This window comes from Poecilia mexicana, unplaced genomic scaffold (genome assembly GCF_051168715.1).
Source record: "Poecilia mexicana isolate PSO_F unplaced genomic scaffold, ASM5116871v1 scaffold_7, whole genome shotgun sequence".
NCBI classification, from domain to species: Eukaryota; Metazoa; Chordata; class Actinopteri; order Cyprinodontiformes; family Poeciliidae; genus Poecilia; species Poecilia mexicana.
Genome location: NW_028263376.1, coordinates 26,081,436 through 26,098,710, shown reverse-complemented (window position 1 = coordinate 26,098,710; position 17,275 = coordinate 26,081,436). Strand labels below are relative to the sequence as shown.

The following is a 17,275-nucleotide window of genomic DNA, read 5'->3' as shown; positions in this document are numbered from 1 at the left end:
TAAAGTGATATTCTGTGGTAATGTTTGACATTTAAATGCCAAACAGAGCATTAAACAGTTAGAGAGTTCCTGTTAGCCCCCACTCCACAATCGAGCATGAAGAGTGTAGACAGATGATAAGGTCCATCAAAGGCTGAGAGACAAACGCTGACAACTGCTATGTTTCTAATCTCTTCTACAGCTCATCCAGAGAGACCTCATCAGCAGGATGCCTGAGCATGTGTGAGTGATTAAACTTTGCCTTCCCTTTATAGACCATTGACTCAGTCGCAAACAAAACAAATATTGCCGCTTTACTCTGAGATTGCTGCTAAATTGTTCCCCAATCTTCCTTTACAGACAAGAGGTAAGACTATTTCTTAACCGAGGAATAATTTCAATGAGAACGCCTTGGTGTAAATGACATACATGTACTGATAATCTCCTGCCCATGCAGAGAAAATCAAAAATATCAGCCTCGAGGAAGCTGATGCTTAAGGTAAGAAACATCACTGTCAAATATTATATTCTGTTTTATGTAATGTGGGCGTTTGACCACAAGAGAGCAATAGGGATGGACAAATGCCCTATATTCCTCTTCCATGCGCACTTAGTCGTTATAGCTGGTCACTAGGTAAGGAGGTGGAGACACAGCATAGAAAATAAGGCACACACACCTATAGACACACATATAAAGGAATGACTTAATCTTACATGATTTTAAACTGTCAGTGGAAATCAGAGTGTCCAAAGAAAACCCAGGTAGAGCAAGTCCACACTCCATGAACAAAACCGCAAGAGAACTTAAATCTCTCTTGATGTAAGATGCTTTCAACCACACCGGCGTGGCAGCACTGGACAAATACCATAAGAATAAATGATTGAATATTGTCATTTAAATTTGAATCAAAAGTTGCTAAGAGAGAATTGTTTGTCCAGAGCCTGATGGTGGCAAAGGCCAAGGAGGAACTGGAGCAGGAGGTTCTTGTCAAAGAAGAAGAAAAACAGAAGTACCTTGCAGAGAAAGCGCCTCCTCTGAACACCGGTGGTTTCAGTCTTGCTCAACTTCAGGTACTAATCCACAAGATATACTTTTTTCCCATATGTTTGGTCAACATGTGAAATCCTCTGAAATGTGTGTGCATTGTGTGCAGGATCTCTGTAGAGAGCTCCACGCAAAGATCGATGTGGTTGATGAGGAACGATATGACATTGAGGCCAAAGTCATGCTTAACACACGCGAGGTGGGTTAACGGTAACAATCATGCTTATCTTCAGTCATATAGGTAACCATATGACGGTACAGCCACACAAGAACACCCTGCAGCTGGCCCACTACATATCTCTCGATTCTCTCTCCCTGGATCAGATTAAAGACCTAAACATCAAAGTTCTAGACCTCAGGGGGAAATTCAAGAGGCCTAATCTTAGACGTGTCCGAGTCTCTGCTGACGCCATCCTTCGCTCGCTGCTGGGCTCCAAGCACAAAGTGTCCATGGATCTTCGAGCTAATCTCAAGTCTGTCAAGAAAGAAGACACTGAGAAGGTGGGCTTAGAAAGACAACACTTCACAAACAGACAATCAAAACAGCCCAAGAAAGATGTAAAACTTTCCTCAGGGTGCCGGTTTGAGACATTTATGAGGTCAGTCTTCAGGATCCCATGAAAAACCTGAACAATGTGATTATATGTGTGTGTAAAAGGTGTGTTTGAGTAATCCAATAGTTGGCCAGTGCAGGGTGGAGGTGTGGTACATGATACAAAGATCCAATTGTACACTTTTGTCACTAATTCTGCTCAGTGGACGCCATTTGTCAGAGAGTGTGTACATCTTTGGATTAGTCTGTTTAGGTGTGTACCAGTGTGTGTGTGTGTCTGTGTGTTTGCACTGATCCGTGAATTTCTGTGAGCAATACATCAGGAACCAGTTCCACAAGTACGGCTAAACACTGTTCTCTATGGGGATTTCCGTTTTATAGAACAGGTCCCGAAGGCTCAGCAAACAATGAGGTTTCCTAATGCCTCTCATCTCCACAGCGTCAACAAAGAAACTTGTACTGGGTTTTTTGTAGACTTCTTCTTACATCATCCATTTGCTCATCTGTCTGCAGAAGAGGCCAGTGGAGGACAGCGACTGGAGGAAGAATGTGGAGGCCATGTCTGGGATGGAGGGGAGGAAGAAGATGTTTGATGCTGCTAAAGGCTCGGCTCAGTGAAGACAGAAAGATGCCTGTCATCTTAATTGCTGTAGTTGATCTGCTGCTGTTTTGTGTTGCCTATTTTGTCTTCTTCTATCCGCTCATCTAGCTTTTGGTTTTGATTTGCATCTAGCTTTGTTTTGTGTTTTTTTTTTTCCTGCAATTGAAGTTTTCCAACTGATATGTTTAAAAGTGAAATGAAAATTGTGTTTTTAAAAAAATATGCACCGCACTCAAATGAAGCTAGGGATCATGCAAATTGAACTGCATGTTTGATGTGGTTTCTTCATAACTATATCTGTCTGCGGTGGGTTTGTGAGCTGTAACACCATGTTTTAAAGGAATAAAAAAAAAGTAGACAAATATGTTTTATTCAACGTGGCATTTTTGAACATTTAATGTATTCAGTTGTCACCGTCATGTGTGTTGCCTTCAGTTTTTCTCATAAATTTCTCAAATTAAAGTGTACAATGTCTCTGCTAAAATTAAAAATTATTTTTTTTTTCAAACCAATGCCGTTACACTTACACACATGCACACACACACTTCTGATGCTGAACAGTGAAAGATAAAATTTATAAACTCAAAATAAAGGACATAGAAACATATTCATAAAAAACTGTATACCTTATCAAAACTACTCATTCAAATAACAAATATAAGAAATGCATTGTATCGCAAAACATCAAAGTATGCTACATATAAGCATACTTTCTATATATATATATATATATATATATATATATATATATATATATATATATATATATATATATATATATATAAGCATAGGAAAGTATCCTCACTGCACACCTCTGTAACAGTTGTTTGCTTTGCATGTCCATAAAAAACAAAACTGTCCTTTCATCCTTTTTTGAACACTTTATCTGGTTGAATGCAAATGCAAAATGTTGCTACTTGGAAATAGATTTCTATCTAACTTATTTTCTAAAAAGAGCTACAATGATGACAAAAGTATTTTAAACTCTGGGCAAACAAACACCTCAGACCTTACAGGAGTGCAACCACGTAGAGGTCAAATGTCAAACTGCAGAAACTTACTAAAGAATGACATGCAAAGCAGCACTCCTAGATATCATCTTACTTTGATGCAGACTTTTCCTCACATGTGTGGGAAGCTGGTTCATGTTTGCACAAGTACACAGAACAAATCAAAGACTCTAGACTTTCGGTAGTTAACCCGTCAGCAGGTTTATTTCAAACTCTTCACTGTTATGAAAGTTGCAAAGTTAGGGGCGGATAAGGTGGGCAGTCTGTGTGTGTGTGTGGGGGGGTGTGTGTGTGTGCGTGTGTGTGTGTGTGTGTGTGTGTGTGTGGGTGTGTGTGTGTGTGTGTGTGTGTGTGTGTGTATGTGTGTTTGTGTCTCTTGCTTTCTCTCTCGCTCAAACTGAACCTGGGTCAGAGTCCGACACACAACAGAGGAAGGTGTGGTCTCCGACAACAAGGCAAAGAGTCTCACTAACAGTGTGAAAAGCCTCACTGCCAGTTACAAAAACATACTAGTTAGTACAGTAAGAACGTTGTTACACACGTTAATACACATGCGTGTAGAGAAGCTGAGTCAAACATGTTGTTTTGCCAGTCATGCACGTGTTGGCCAAACTTTGGCTTGCGTGTTTTGTTTGTCGTTGTTCTTCTTGTTCAAGTTTTTGTTTTAAATAGTTTAAAACTCTTTGTTTTTTTGGTCAAAATCTAACAAAAGCCTTGTAGTTAACTTGGTGTAAACGATATACCTGAAGTCTTATACATGTTTATTATCAGTAGTAATTATTATTAGTAGTAATAATAATAATAATACTGACAATAATGAGAAAGCATGACATAGCCACACTTTCACCATAAAAGGAGAGGAGAGACTCCCCTCCTCCCCTCTCTGTCGAAGGCTCACCTCTGTGGTCATGTGATGCCTCCATGAGCTGCACCTGGCTAAAGGTGGACTGCTTTGTGCCTCACCGACTCTAATTTTACTCGCTCTGTCAGAGAGTTTGCCTGCTGACTTCACCTTCTGCGAGTGAACTGGAATATTCTTATAATTTTCTTCCAACATGTCCATCAGTCGGAAAAACTGGTCGGCTCTGTCCAGGTAAGATTAACTCTGGCTTTTCTGCCAACGGGACACTGACACCTGTTGTTGTGAAGTGTCAGTGACACTTTACACGCTTTCATTTTAATATAAAGCTTTTGGCTTCACTCTGAACACGAAGACTGGATCTTGGCTACTAGATCATCACGGGACAACTTTTTTTTTCTTTTTTTTTTTTTTAATGATTAATCATTTCCATGTTTTACTGTTTTAAGTCTTTAGAAAATCCTTATTTGCATTTGAATTGCAGGAACTTGTCCCTCGTGGTGAGCTATGCTTTGCTTTGTCACTTAGACTGAAGTTGTTGATAAATTTCCCCAGAGAACTGTGAAGCCTGAACAAGCGGAACAGGTTCTGTGTAACGGTTATTTCTACTATTATCTCTACTGTTCATGAAACCAAAACACATAGATCGGCTTTGGTAACAATTTCTCCATATGCTTTCAAACCAATTGTCTCTTTGTTTCGTAATCAGTTTAATACTTGGTAACTATTTCTCTCGTGTGCATCCTCATTCAGCCTAGCTCGTCAGTGGACAATGGAGGATGAGGAGGAAGTGGAGAGAGAGAAGAGGAGGAGGGTGAAGAGCAGCAGCACGCCCAACCAAGATGGGGACTCCAGCCCCTCGCCCAGAACGCCACCAACAAGTGGAGGCCCCCCTGGGACCGAGTCTTCCACTGAGGCTTCTCAAGGCCTCAGCAGGTTGACTTGACACTTTGTTTTATTCATGAATATATAGCTGAGCTGCACAAAAAAAGAGAAAAATATGTATATTTAAAGGGGTTCGGATCCCTTTCCTAATCTTAGGATTGACTGGAGTGACTAGGGTACTTAAAGTTTGCCTTTCTGGATTGTTATCAGCATACTTTTAAAACACACATGTAACGTATGAAAAGCTTCCAAGCACACTAGCAACTAAGTATCTGGAGCTCAAGCAGTCTTCAAAGAGAGAGAAACGACTAAACAGGCCTTTGTCATAGAAACCTGACCGGACAGCGAGCCTACAGATCTTTTCAGTGCTCTCTCTAGAAGCCCTCCAATCATAAAGGTGCGTGTGATGTTTTCTTTCTCAGTGTTGAGCAGATACAGCTGGACTTTGTAGAGATGCTGCGGACGCGTGATGAAAAAAGGAGGATGAGGCAAGTGGAGGCGTTAAGGCGGCAGAAAGAGGAAGAGGAGGGTGATTCAAAGGAAGGCGGAGGAGAAGAAGAAGCAAGGGTGGTCCTTCTTGGGGAGTTGGATGAGGATAAGGGCAATGTGTACAAACCACAACCGCCGACTAAAACGTCTTCTTACAGTCCCACCAGCAGCGGCAACAGCAGTACAAGAACTAACAGTACAAAAACACAAGTAAGTAAAAAGACTTCTTGCTTTAAATTCAACCAAATTGGGAGACGCTCATGTGAATTAGTGTCTGTTTCTGCACCGTCTTTCAACATATGAGGGAACAGTGCGAATCTGAGTGTCCTTCCCCTGAGTGTGTGTGTGGTAACAGTTTTTATGCAAAAGTCCACATACACGATACATTTTTTATCATCCAGTGGTTATCTCTCAGCCAGAGAAAGTGGGTGGGGTTAATGCAGTGCACATTCTTCAGTTTCCCTGTCTTGAGTTGCACAAGAACATTACGGTGGCCAAACAAGCACAGAAACAACAACTGTACACACGAGTTGGAAGTGTTTATAAAGGTGAACACCCAAAGAAAAAAGTTTTTTTTTTTAAGGATAAGTCAGTCCTAAAATGAATCAGGTTTTTTTTTAGCCAGGTAGCGACGAAGAGAATAATTATGTCGTTATGATGACCTCATACATAGTTTTGTTAATGTTTTCTTAATGCAGAATGTGAGGGATTACAGCATAAAGGTTAAGTAATAGGAAGCAAAGGAAGCAGCTAAGGCTTACTTGAGTTATAGTTAAGTCCTAATAAAAAGAGATGGAAACACCTGGAAACAAAAGGCATTGAATGCTGACAAAGCTACAACTGTACTAAACTTAAACAGGAAATGACTAAACCGCTCGCACGAGGTCTCGTCCCGTGTGGGAGACCTCCAGCATCTGCTGCTTGGTGCTCCTGTTCCAGTGATGCCATGGCCAGTGTCTTCATCCTGCCATTCAGGTCACACCCCCCTCTAGCCGTTGGCAGTGCTTCTTTAAATCAGACACTTTCTCAATTAGCTGGTGGTACACAGGACCTTATGCTTTGAAGATGGCTCCTTCCTCTCCTTTATATGGATATGTTTATGCAGCACTTCATCAGCAGCGGGTGTCATACAGATGTACATGGTGGCTCTGATGGCTGAATGCCCTTGGTCGACCTTCTTCCTTTTATCATTGTGTCTCCGGGTGCTGGCCTTATATTACACATTACGAGACGCTTCCTTGTCTTGATATGAATTACCTATATCTCATCCTTTGGTCAGACTATGATTGCAACAGGCTATCTGATGATTGGCAGAGGGTTTGCACTGGTGACTTGGACTTTGCTCGTCCCTTTCAGCTCGGATTTTCAGAAGCTTTTATTTGGAGCAAAAGACTTGGTTATTGCTGACTTCCTTACAGCCTTGTTTGCTGTATATCCTGGTTAGGTTGATTCGATGCATTGTTCTTTTTTGGCTTACAGTTTAATGTTTGAGGTGATTTGTGATTGTTTCACTTTTATCTCTGCAGCCTTGTGTTATCTCTCTTTTTCTGATAATCCGGCTGAGAGGGTTGAGATCAATGCCAAAGGGAGGTTTTAATTAGATTCTAGAGCTAATAATCTGCCCTTCCCTCAATCTGCTGGTAAACTTCATAAGTTCATAAGAAAATGAAAGGGGGCAAAATAGCAAGTTGACATATATTAGAAATATCGAGGGACACAAAAAGCCAGACAATACTTGAATTTTAAGATCTTCACTGTTTCTTTCTTTTTTATTTATTTATTTTTTTTGCAGCAAGCACTTTTTTGTTGCGGTTATAAACAGTGTATACCACGTAGCTAACATCTGGGACCCAAGTGTTATGTTCTTCTGTCATTTAGAATATTGCTTCTGACTTCTGGGATGGACATTTTATATTATAGTTTTCTTTTGGACAAATGGTTGTTGTGAAATGGTTCCATTTGGACATCTGACAGATAACTCCTTAGTCAAATTAGTCAGAAATACGTCTGACTAATTTGACGAATTTGACATTTGACGAAACCTTGACTCCCAGCTGTCCTATTTATACTTCACAAAGTTCTGACAACTACAACGCTGCAGTGTTGCCGGCATCTTACCCCACGCAGAGGGAAAGTTGTGTAAATCATTTCTTAAGTTCTACAGCAACAGAGTCTCAGCATGTTGGATACTGATCACTGTCTCGGACCAGCTGAGCCCAAGTGTCGCCTTTGTCTTAAAATATGGCTGCAGTTCATTGAGCTATTTTGAGATGAAGCTAGGTTGGTTGCATATGGCTGCAACAGTCTTCAACATGTTTTTTTTGTGTGTGTGGGAGTGTGTGTGTGTGTGTGTGTGTGTGTCTGAGTGTGCATTTGAGTCAATTAGATCTGTAAAAGGTGCATAGTGTTAAAGTAGAGCCAAATTTATATAATGTGTAATGTTGGCGTTCCACATTTATATCACCTAGAATTGAATCTAACATTAAGATGTAATTCATTTTATGTATAAACTGTGTTTTGGGACAATGTGCAGCCAAAGCTTTTAGTCAACTGACTTATGTTGGCCATAGTGCAAAAAAAAGCTATACATAGTTTTGTAGATAGTTAAAATTTTCTTGGACACACAGCATTTAGAATATGACTATTGCAAAATGGTAAAATGCAAAAAGGGTTAGAGTTAAACATTGAATATACTGCTGTGCAGTTACTGGAATTGCAGTCTTTCTGTGAAGCAACTGACCATGCAAAACATCTCTAACACCCAGATAAGAGGTGTTTAAAGTCATAATTTGAACCTTATCTGGTCTTACACATACAGTCTTACAGTATAACTGCAAATTAGGACATAACCATACTGTGTTATGTAATGTAAGGTGTGTTACAGGTACATACGTACAAAAGCATTGAAAACATTCAATGTGCTCTGACTAATTATGTTTACTGTATTTTCTTTGTATTTGTTTGGTAGCATGAAAATGGAGAGTCATCCAGCAGAGAGCCTGCACCTAAACCCAAACCAGCCTCCAAACCAGCCTCCAACCCAGAGCGCAAGTTTGTCAGGTTAATAATGGCATTTTATGTTTATTAACATGTAGCTATTAATGAGATATAGATATTTAATTAATGACTATTTATTAACCCTTGGGCTTGCATGCCCAGTTTTGGTACTTTGCAATCATACATTTCAATTCTGATAGAATTTGATGTTGAAGACCAAAACAAAGTAAGTCATAGTTGTAATAAAAAATGGGCAAGAAAGTATGATTTTCAGCTTTAGCAAAAAAAACAAAAAAACAAAAAAAAAAACATAATGCTTGTGTTTTTTCAGTCCTCTTCACTCTAATAACTCTAAGACATTTTAGTGTGACTTATTGACTTCAGAAGTCAGCTGTCGAGCTAGTAAATTCCACTTCTGAGTAAACTATTGAAGACTTTTACAGTGGCATTACAACATATTATGATGCAATATCTCAAGCCGTAAATATTTTACAGAGCTTTGTTCAGTCAATCAGCCAAAAATGGAAGGAAGATGAAAAAAGCATGCTGTAACTGCAAACTTGCCAACACATAGTCATCCACCATTCAAGCCTGGCAGTGGGAGGATTATTCAAAGAATCAACATAAGAAAAAAGGCTACTGTTACTCGAGAGGATCTGCACAGATCCACATCCCAGGAGGGACATTGTGTGCAAAGGGCAAATATTAGTCATGCACTCCATTAATCTCGTCTTTATGGAAGAGAGGAAGAAAATAAGTCTGTTTGTAAAGTTTTTTTTTTTAGTTTTATAAGATTAATCTTAAAGTTCCTGCGTGTTTCTTCTGTTGCAGCTCTGTGTCCATTTCCCTTGACAACGCTCCGTCGGGCCGCACAACTCCCATGAGCCCTGGTTCTCCGTCAACGCCTTTGTCCCCCCGGGATCCGTGCCCCTCACCCTGCCAGAGTACATCCTCCCATGGATCTCAAAGCCCCATTCAGAATGGACATGCACAGGAGGTAGTCCACTGTGCACACTCAAATATACAGACATGCGGCATAATTTACAGCTTTATCTCAACTTCCTGTTTTGCTTGTCAAATGAATTGCAAAGTGCTCACCAGGTGAAATGCTTTCTTTGTAGAGCAGCATGACTTGATATTTACCGTATATTGGCATTCAGTTCGGTTTAATGTTATTTAAACCGAACCAAACTGAATTTAACTCACAGCCCACCAGTTCAAGTAAAGAAACAGCACCCCCTGCTGGTTGAAGAGTAAAAGTTTAGTCTCCCCCCCCCCATCTCAACAGTGAAACCACAGAGCTTGACCTGCAGAAAGTTAACAAACACACACATCTGCGGCTCATCTAAACTCTGACTAGATGTAGGAAGAGGCTCATCTGTGTTTTCGTTCAGGTCAGCTCCAACGACTCTTCTTCCGCCACTGGAAAACTTGAACAGGCAGCCAAACCTGCCTTTGTCAGACAGAGCTCCAGGACCATATCTTTCAGGGTAAACACACACACACACACACACACACACACACACACACACACACACATGCACACACACACACATGCATGTATGAATGCACACGTTCTTCCCTTTAAATGCCAACACTGACCTCTGCCAATTTGACTGTTAATCTTACATCAGCTTGCTCGTCTATCGGCTCGGCAGAATTTGCTTGCGCAGCTCAAAGCTTTGGCCTCATGTTGATATATCTAAAGCAATATTTACAAGCTGACTGCCTGCTTTGTTAAAAATCCAAGCACATCACAAGAGAGCAGATGAATGTGTAGAACACTGGCATTCAGACATTCAGAGTAAGTGCTGCCGGACACACAGATCCTCACTCGGGCTTGTCTTAACGTAGATGATGAAAAAGAAGGAAGAGGAGAGCGCGCCGCTCCAGAGGAGGTTAGGATCCAACCCCGTCAGCATTGTTGCAATTTTTCATCTGTTTCTAGGTTTTTGATTGACGATTTGTTTGTTTTCCCGTAGTGCCAGCGTCCGGATGGTCTCGAAGAAATTTGAAGCAAAGACAGTAAGTTAACTTCATTTTGAAGCGATGAAATTTACCAAATATTTTCACTCTATGTCAATCAGCTTAATGTGAAGGAGCTAACTCTGCACACTTAACAGAGACACGTCAGTGCCAGCTGAATGAAATGAACTGGTGTCTTTGCTTGTAATACTTCAATGTATTTCCTGTTTGGGTTTGGACTAGGACCATAACGAAGATGAGGATAAGGGATCTTTCCAGAGAAAGTAAGTTTTTTTTTTGTTTTTTTTTAATTTCTTAACTTTTTCTATATATTTCTAGTTATTATTTTAAGCATTGCAGTTTTTGGTGAAGAAGTGGATTCATCTGTTGTGTATGTTCAGCTCTAGGCAGAGGGTCTCGTCCAGATCCATCAAGGAGAAGATGGAGCGGCTTGCTCAGGCAGCACAGGTCAGACCTTTCACCCTCACAGACTGACTGTAATACAAACACTCAGTTTTTGAGCTTTTTTTTTTTTTTTTTTTTTTTGTAATTGTAGACTTGTAGTGCATTTGGAAAGATCAGCTAATATTTGGAACAGTTTCGGTGTTAGCAGTTTTTGTCCATGTTGAAAAAGTGGAGCACACAAATCGTTCACAATGAAATATTGCCATGAACAGAGTTTGAGCTGCTGCGGATGATTCAGGCTGCAGCTTGCGGTATTTGTTTTTGGACGATGACATTGAAAACAGTATCTTTGAAACATGTCCAGCTTACATTTGAAGTCCAATGGAGACTAAGTCAGGACAAAGGTGGACGTGGAAAAGCCCATGAACTGGATTCACTGCTGTTCAGATTTCTGTGCATGTGTGAAATGAGCATAGATTCTATCATTTGTGTTAATCTAAAGACATCCAGCGGTTCTCAGCACAGAATATTAAACTTGTTGCTTATTTTTAAGTATAGGAAGTACTCCTGGACAAGTCCTTTTGTGGTTTTTGTGTGTCATTTCTGCCGATTCAAAGCCCTGGGTCATTAATGCAGACAGAGGCTCACACTAAACCATATTCTGTAGGAGGTTCCTTCCTATTAAAAGTGGGTTTTCCTTCCCACTGTGATCATATGCATGTCAAGTGTGAAGTCCCAGCATGATGCTATCAACTGGTGCTACAGTCAGCCCCTCAGTATAACCAGCTGCGTTTCCTTAAATAGATCACTTTTCACTGTTTGGGACAATAAAGTGAACTTCACTGTGCTATACATTACAAAACACACTGACTCATTTTGGTAATTTACACAAACCTATTAAAACTTTCCTTAATGGGTTTGTGAACCTTTGAGCGGTAACCCTTTGACGGTGTGTGCATTAAGATGACATGAAGGTGAAGGAGTCTTCATAAATATTTACGGCTCTTGTCATGAAGTGTCATTCACTAAATAATGACACTTTTAATGCAAAGTCACATTAAAACTTGTATTAAAAGTGTCTCAGTATTTACTGACTGTGTCATGTCACAACCCGTCAAATAAAGTGTTACCTCAGTGATTATATGTCTGTGTCTCATTACTTTTACTCCCTACTCAGGTTAAAATAGAGGACAGATTTAAAATCTTTTACAACAGAGGCCTCTTGACTCTCAGCGTCTACTCAGTTGTCTACTACGAATAGCTATTAATATTTCTGTTGGGTTTTTATTTTATTTTATTTTTTTTTTCCTGCTACTTGTATGCCTCCAGAAATCTGATGTGTCACGCTCCCCGGATGTGACCCAGCGGACCCTGTTCCTGCTGGAAGAAGTCTCAAGGAAAAGAGGGTTGTTTGAGAAGGATCAGCAGGCACAGAGCCCCACCAGCCCTGGAGTTTCCAGAAGTGTACATTCATTTGTTTCTCTACTATACAATTCCTCACATTTTTTTTTTTTTTGTCATATCTGCCAGTGTGCTCATGCAAAAAAAACAAAATTATACTGTATATTTATTTATTTATTTATTTATTTATTTATCAGGAATTTAGAAGCTTCACATCAGGAATGTCAGATCGCATCAACACCTGGCTCAATAAGACCAATCAGCCAGGGTCTCCACTCAGCCTTGTAAGTGTGTCTCTTCATTCATACTGTCTCTGAAGTGAAACAAAGTGAAATGTTTATGCATGCCCTCTGTGAAAGCCAGAGGGCAGCAGCACTCTAGAGTCAGGTTGTAGCGTCTAGTTTGTGCGGCTCCCGTTCCGGTTTTCAGGTTTATTCTGGTTGGAAACTGTTCAGTGAGAAACAGCAGGAGGTTTGGACCAAATCAAAAATATAGCTCAGATTACAACTCCTGGTGTTATACTCCTTTCCGTGTCAAATACTGAAGCTTTTTGAGTGGCTCAGTTGTTAAAGGGATGCTGTAATTCCTTAATAGACACATATAAAGCTCTATATAAAAAAACTAACAAGAAAAAACAATTTCTTTTTTCGAGAAATATTCTGATATTGGTGTCCAGTTTTGTAGGTTACTTACCCTGGCAATAAAATTATTTATTTGCACCTTGAATAAAAATGTAAGCTTGTGTTACTCTTTAAACTTTAAACGTTTTTTTAGGAGATTTCTCATTAAAATTAAACGTATGCAGTCACTTTCTGATTGTACGTGAATCATGTGGCAACGTTTTATGATTTGACATTAGGCATTGTTTTGCATCTTATGGTCTGCTTTCAGAGTAAATCTCTTTTAAATGGGTTTCACTCTTGGATATTTAAGTGGAAGGATTGTTTTATCTTCCTTTTTCTTTTCACTGACTACATTAGAATAGTATAGAATATCCAGCAGAGGAGAAATCCAGGTAAATGACTCTTAAGCTGCTACCATCTTACTTCTGAAACACTTTTTAAAAAAAAAATCTTACTTGAATTCCTCATAAAAAGTTAAAATTCATATCGATATGTCTAAATGTGTGAAAATACACAAGGTGTCCTAATCTCTCCACACGTCTGTGCACGAAATCGTACGCTTCTGTTTTTTTCTGTCTGTCTGACCCTTCGTCCACCGTCTCTTTGTAGGACCTGAGAAATGTGGACATCAGCAGCAAGAGGAGCCTCTTTGAGAACCGAGGGGAGGAAAGTGCCTCAAAAATCAGTTCTGGAAAACACCAGAAGTGAACGGTAACTACTTAAACTGCCTCCTGACTTCAAAAGAATTAATCACAAAAATGCCAAATTACAAGCAGGGTTACAATATTAATTTCTTCAGAAGTCTGACTGAATGTTTGTATTCACAGGGGAGAAGAAGTCTCGGATGTCAACGGCTGACCTTTTGGCTTCTTTATTTTATTTTATTTTATTTTACTTTTTTCACTGCTGAAGCACACAAGAGGGAGAAATAAAACGGCCTCGCCTAGAAGGATCCTTCTTTTCCGCTTATTAGGCTTTTACCTTACAATTTGCATTGCTTCTTTTGTGTACGACTTGTTTTGCATTCTAAAAATAAAATGAACATGCTTGACTGACTTGTAACAAGCAAAGATGTAAGTCGAAAGCAAATGTGGCGACATGAGAGCATCACCACTTGTTGAAATTTCGCAGCTGTTTGCCTTACTTTTAATTCATTTATCAAGCACTTTAAACTGGGGGAGGTCTTCAGGCTAATGATGTTTATTGAATGCAGAAGTTGTAATTTAAAGAATTTCGTCTTATCTTATATTTGGACTTGTGGACCAATTCTGCCTGTCTAAGAAATAAAATGTTTTCCTACAGCAAGTGTCTGCTGCTGTGTCCTCCGACTTGAACAAAAACAGACGCCTGTATCTGGACAGACCTGGAATGTAGATAAGCGCCGAATGCCTGTGTGCTTTGTTAGTGGCAGGGCGCTATTTAAACTTAAGTGTGTGTGTGTGGGTGTGTGTGTGCGTGTGTGTGTGTGTGAGAGTCGGAGAGTGTGTGCAGATATGGTTTTATCTGGTCCGTTTTGGCACGTTAAAGCCACAGCCGGTGCTCCCAGAAGCCTTTTTTGGAGTTACAGGACGAGTATGTGCTATCTACAAAGTTATTAATAACACAACAGGGGCGTCCTAAAGCTTCTTCCCCTCATTATAGTCCTCTGTCTCGCCCTCAGTGACACTCAGCTCTCAGTAAAGGTTAGGAGCTGCACCTTGAGCCTTTTTTTTCTTTCTTTTTCATCTTATTGCCTGCTCAGGTAAGACCCCCGTAAAGCAGAGTGAAAAGTTTTTTGTTGTTTTTTTTCCTCCTGGCCTCAAGACCTTCGGGTGAATTAACTGAATCTGCAATTTGATGTTCAGGTTCACCTGAACGTGCCCGACCATGTCGGACAACGAGGAAGTGGTGGAGGAGTACGAGTAGGTTGAAGCCTGTTCTCTGTTGTGTCTGGAATTACTTCTGAGCCAAACTGAACACGTCTCCCCCCGGCTGCACCCACACGACTTAGCATCACAAACACAGAGGGTTTTTTTTTTTTTTTTTTTTTTCTTAGCATTTGTTGTCATTACAGCTAAAAGTTTCTGAAACGATGATGGATTGTCACCCATCCTGTTAAAAGTTAACTTTGTTTGTTTTTCCGCAGGCAGGTGGAAGGTAAGAACTCATGAATCACGAGGCACAATGATGTTTCAGAAAGATCGGCTCTGCTGTCTAAACAGAACCCACATTGTGCAGAGCAATGTTTTCTTAAACTAATCCTGCAGGCCTATTGTATCAGCCTACTGTTACTGTATTTCACATTTAGCCTACTGTAAATCTTCACATTAGCCGCATGTCTTAAAAAGGTCAGAGGACGACCAGCTTTGTCTGTGCACTAAAACTTACAGCTTTACTCTCACTGCTGTGGTTAATTTTATTTTAAGTGTCTTTATGTTGCACAATGACTGTCTTTTACTTTTTGACTCACTAATAGCATCAGTGGCACTAGTCCAAGTAGAGTAGTTGCACTATATATTATTGCATTGCTCTGTGTTTATCTTTCTCCTTCGCTGTCTGTCAAATTTCCTAAACCTCATTAATTTTAAGAAGAAGAAGAAGAAGAAGAAGAAGAGGCCATTGAAGGTACTTCCAGCTTTTGAGCCATGGCACTGACGAGTGTTGACGCTAAACTTTTTTTGCTGAATACTCTGTGTATGTTTCTAAAGGGGACAAGACTGTTACCAGGGCAACAGGTGGAATGAAAACATTGTTATTCCTGAGAAACATTGTTTCTGTTTTACATTACATCCATTACAAAGGCTTAAAACAACACTAAGTTATTTATGTTAGGCTGCCAATGAGTCGCTCATCTTTATTTGTTTTAAAGTGACACTGATCGATGAACCTCTCATCTTCAGGCAGATCTTTTAATTATTTAATTAATTAATTAATTAATTAATTTTTTTATAGTTTTTATATATTACTTTGTTACTCATAGCATTCTGCAGTGGGGTTTAATAATGATTAGAGTGAAAAGACCAGAGGGCAAAATCAAGTTTCTAATCTAAAAAAATAAATAAACAATATTTTCGGCCTCAAGCACTTATAATTCAAAATAAAAGCTAAATAATCAAAACATCAGTGGCAACATGTGAAAAGCTCTGGTGCTAATAGAATTATTTCCACTGCCCTCTGATAAGTATATAAGATTTGCATTAACAAACAGCACCAAAGTTCTTTAATAACAAAGTGATAGCGTCGTCATGCAGCTGCCAAATAATTCGTTCCAAACAGCGACACGGAGATATAAGCTGCTTCATGCATGCACCAAAAACCAACGTTTGACAGATTCTGCCTGGGCGGCAGTGTGATATAAAATCGTGCAGCTGCTCGGGAACCTGAGGTGCCTGCACAAGCATGGCGGCAGCGGCACGGGTGCAGGACCACACATGCCAAAATGACTCCTGGCATTAGGTGTGGGGAGCAACAGGGTCACCACTGAGTGACTCAGTGAACTTAGACAGAAAAGCTCTGTGTCCTTGTGGCTCAGCGGTATGAATCAGTTGGGCACCAAATTTTCATTTATTGTCTGCAGGCTGGGTGTGGCGCCCTAACCACAGACAATGCACAACCTGTACCCATCAGTTTAATGTTCGGTGCCATACCTGTCATCGCCTTTGACCACATGCAGCATCATCATCTGTGCAACTGCTTTTTTCCTGAAGTAACCATGAGGGAAGGCTGCAGATGTTCACACAGTTATAACTAGACTTGTGTTTTCCACTGCAGGGGAGCAAGAAGTAGAAGGGCAGGAGGCAGAGGAGGAGGAAGGTACCACTGTGAGCACAACACCCAGACAAACTTCCTTGACTGAAAGCAAATATTGAAATGGCTGGTGAAGGTCAAGTAGGATCAGTTTACTGATCCTACTTGATCAGTAAACTGATCAAGTAGACATAAATAAAATGTCTAAGATTAAAGAGAAACATCAATTATCTAAGATGATCCTACTTTCTAATATCCCACTATTCAATTAATGTACGGCAATCAGAAAAGGAAAAGTTGCATTTATAAAGAAACGAAAACGGTATGTTATACTGCTGTGATCCAATAAATATTGGATCTGATTCGCTCAAGGTTTAAAGGCGATCACGGCTGAAACCAGATATTTTGTATACAACATATAAATAGGACCTTATTTTCCCTCTCTGTCTGAAATTAAACCTGACCAAAGAGTGCCTGTTTCTGGTCAACTTAGGATTAACAGAATTATTTATTGTTGCTAAATGTCAAAATAATGATATTTATATTTAAATAATGGTATTTAAATTTAAATCCTCTTTTTTCTAAAGGTGAAGAGTTTTATGATCTCCTCTGATGTCTTTTCATCCTGTCTTGTCCACCAAGGACATCTGAGAAGCTGCAAAACGATAGTTCAAACGAGCCAACGGCTCAGTAAAACACCCTACCGCTGCAAAAAGGTTTTTCACCGGCATAACATT

The 17,275-nt window shown here is 39.9% G+C and overlaps 2 protein-coding genes across 2 annotated transcripts; both read left to right on the top strand.

The window, feature by feature from the left end:
• Nucleotides 1-430: 430 nt before the first annotated feature.
• Nucleotides 431-2,669, top strand: tnni1a (troponin I type 1a (skeletal, slow)). Its single transcript, XM_014999692.2, has 5 exons — nt 431-478; nt 919-1,050; nt 1,134-1,223; nt 1,349-1,525; nt 2,091-2,669. The coding sequence occupies exons 1-5, from the start codon at nt 431-433 to the stop codon at nt 2,193-2,195; spliced, it is 552 nt and encodes a 183-aa protein (XP_014855178.2). The 3' UTR covers nt 2,196-2,669.
• A 1,419-nt stretch (nt 2,670-4,088) lies between these two features.
• Nucleotides 4,089-14,113, top strand: lad1 (ladinin). The gene is made up of 14 exons (XM_014999622.2): nt 4,089-4,281; nt 4,801-4,983; nt 5,355-5,631; nt 8,390-8,481; nt 9,250-9,415; nt 9,813-9,908; nt 10,273-10,316; nt 10,401-10,443; nt 10,627-10,667; nt 10,785-10,851; nt 12,118-12,252; nt 12,387-12,473; nt 13,422-13,523; nt 13,640-14,113. Exons 1-13 carry the CDS (start codon nt 4,244-4,246, stop codon nt 13,518-13,520), a joined length of 1,368 nt encoding a protein of 455 aa, XP_014855108.2. The 5' UTR covers nt 4,089-4,243; the 3' UTR covers nt 13,521-13,523; nt 13,640-14,113.
• Nucleotides 14,114-17,275: the final 3,162 nt, after the last annotated feature.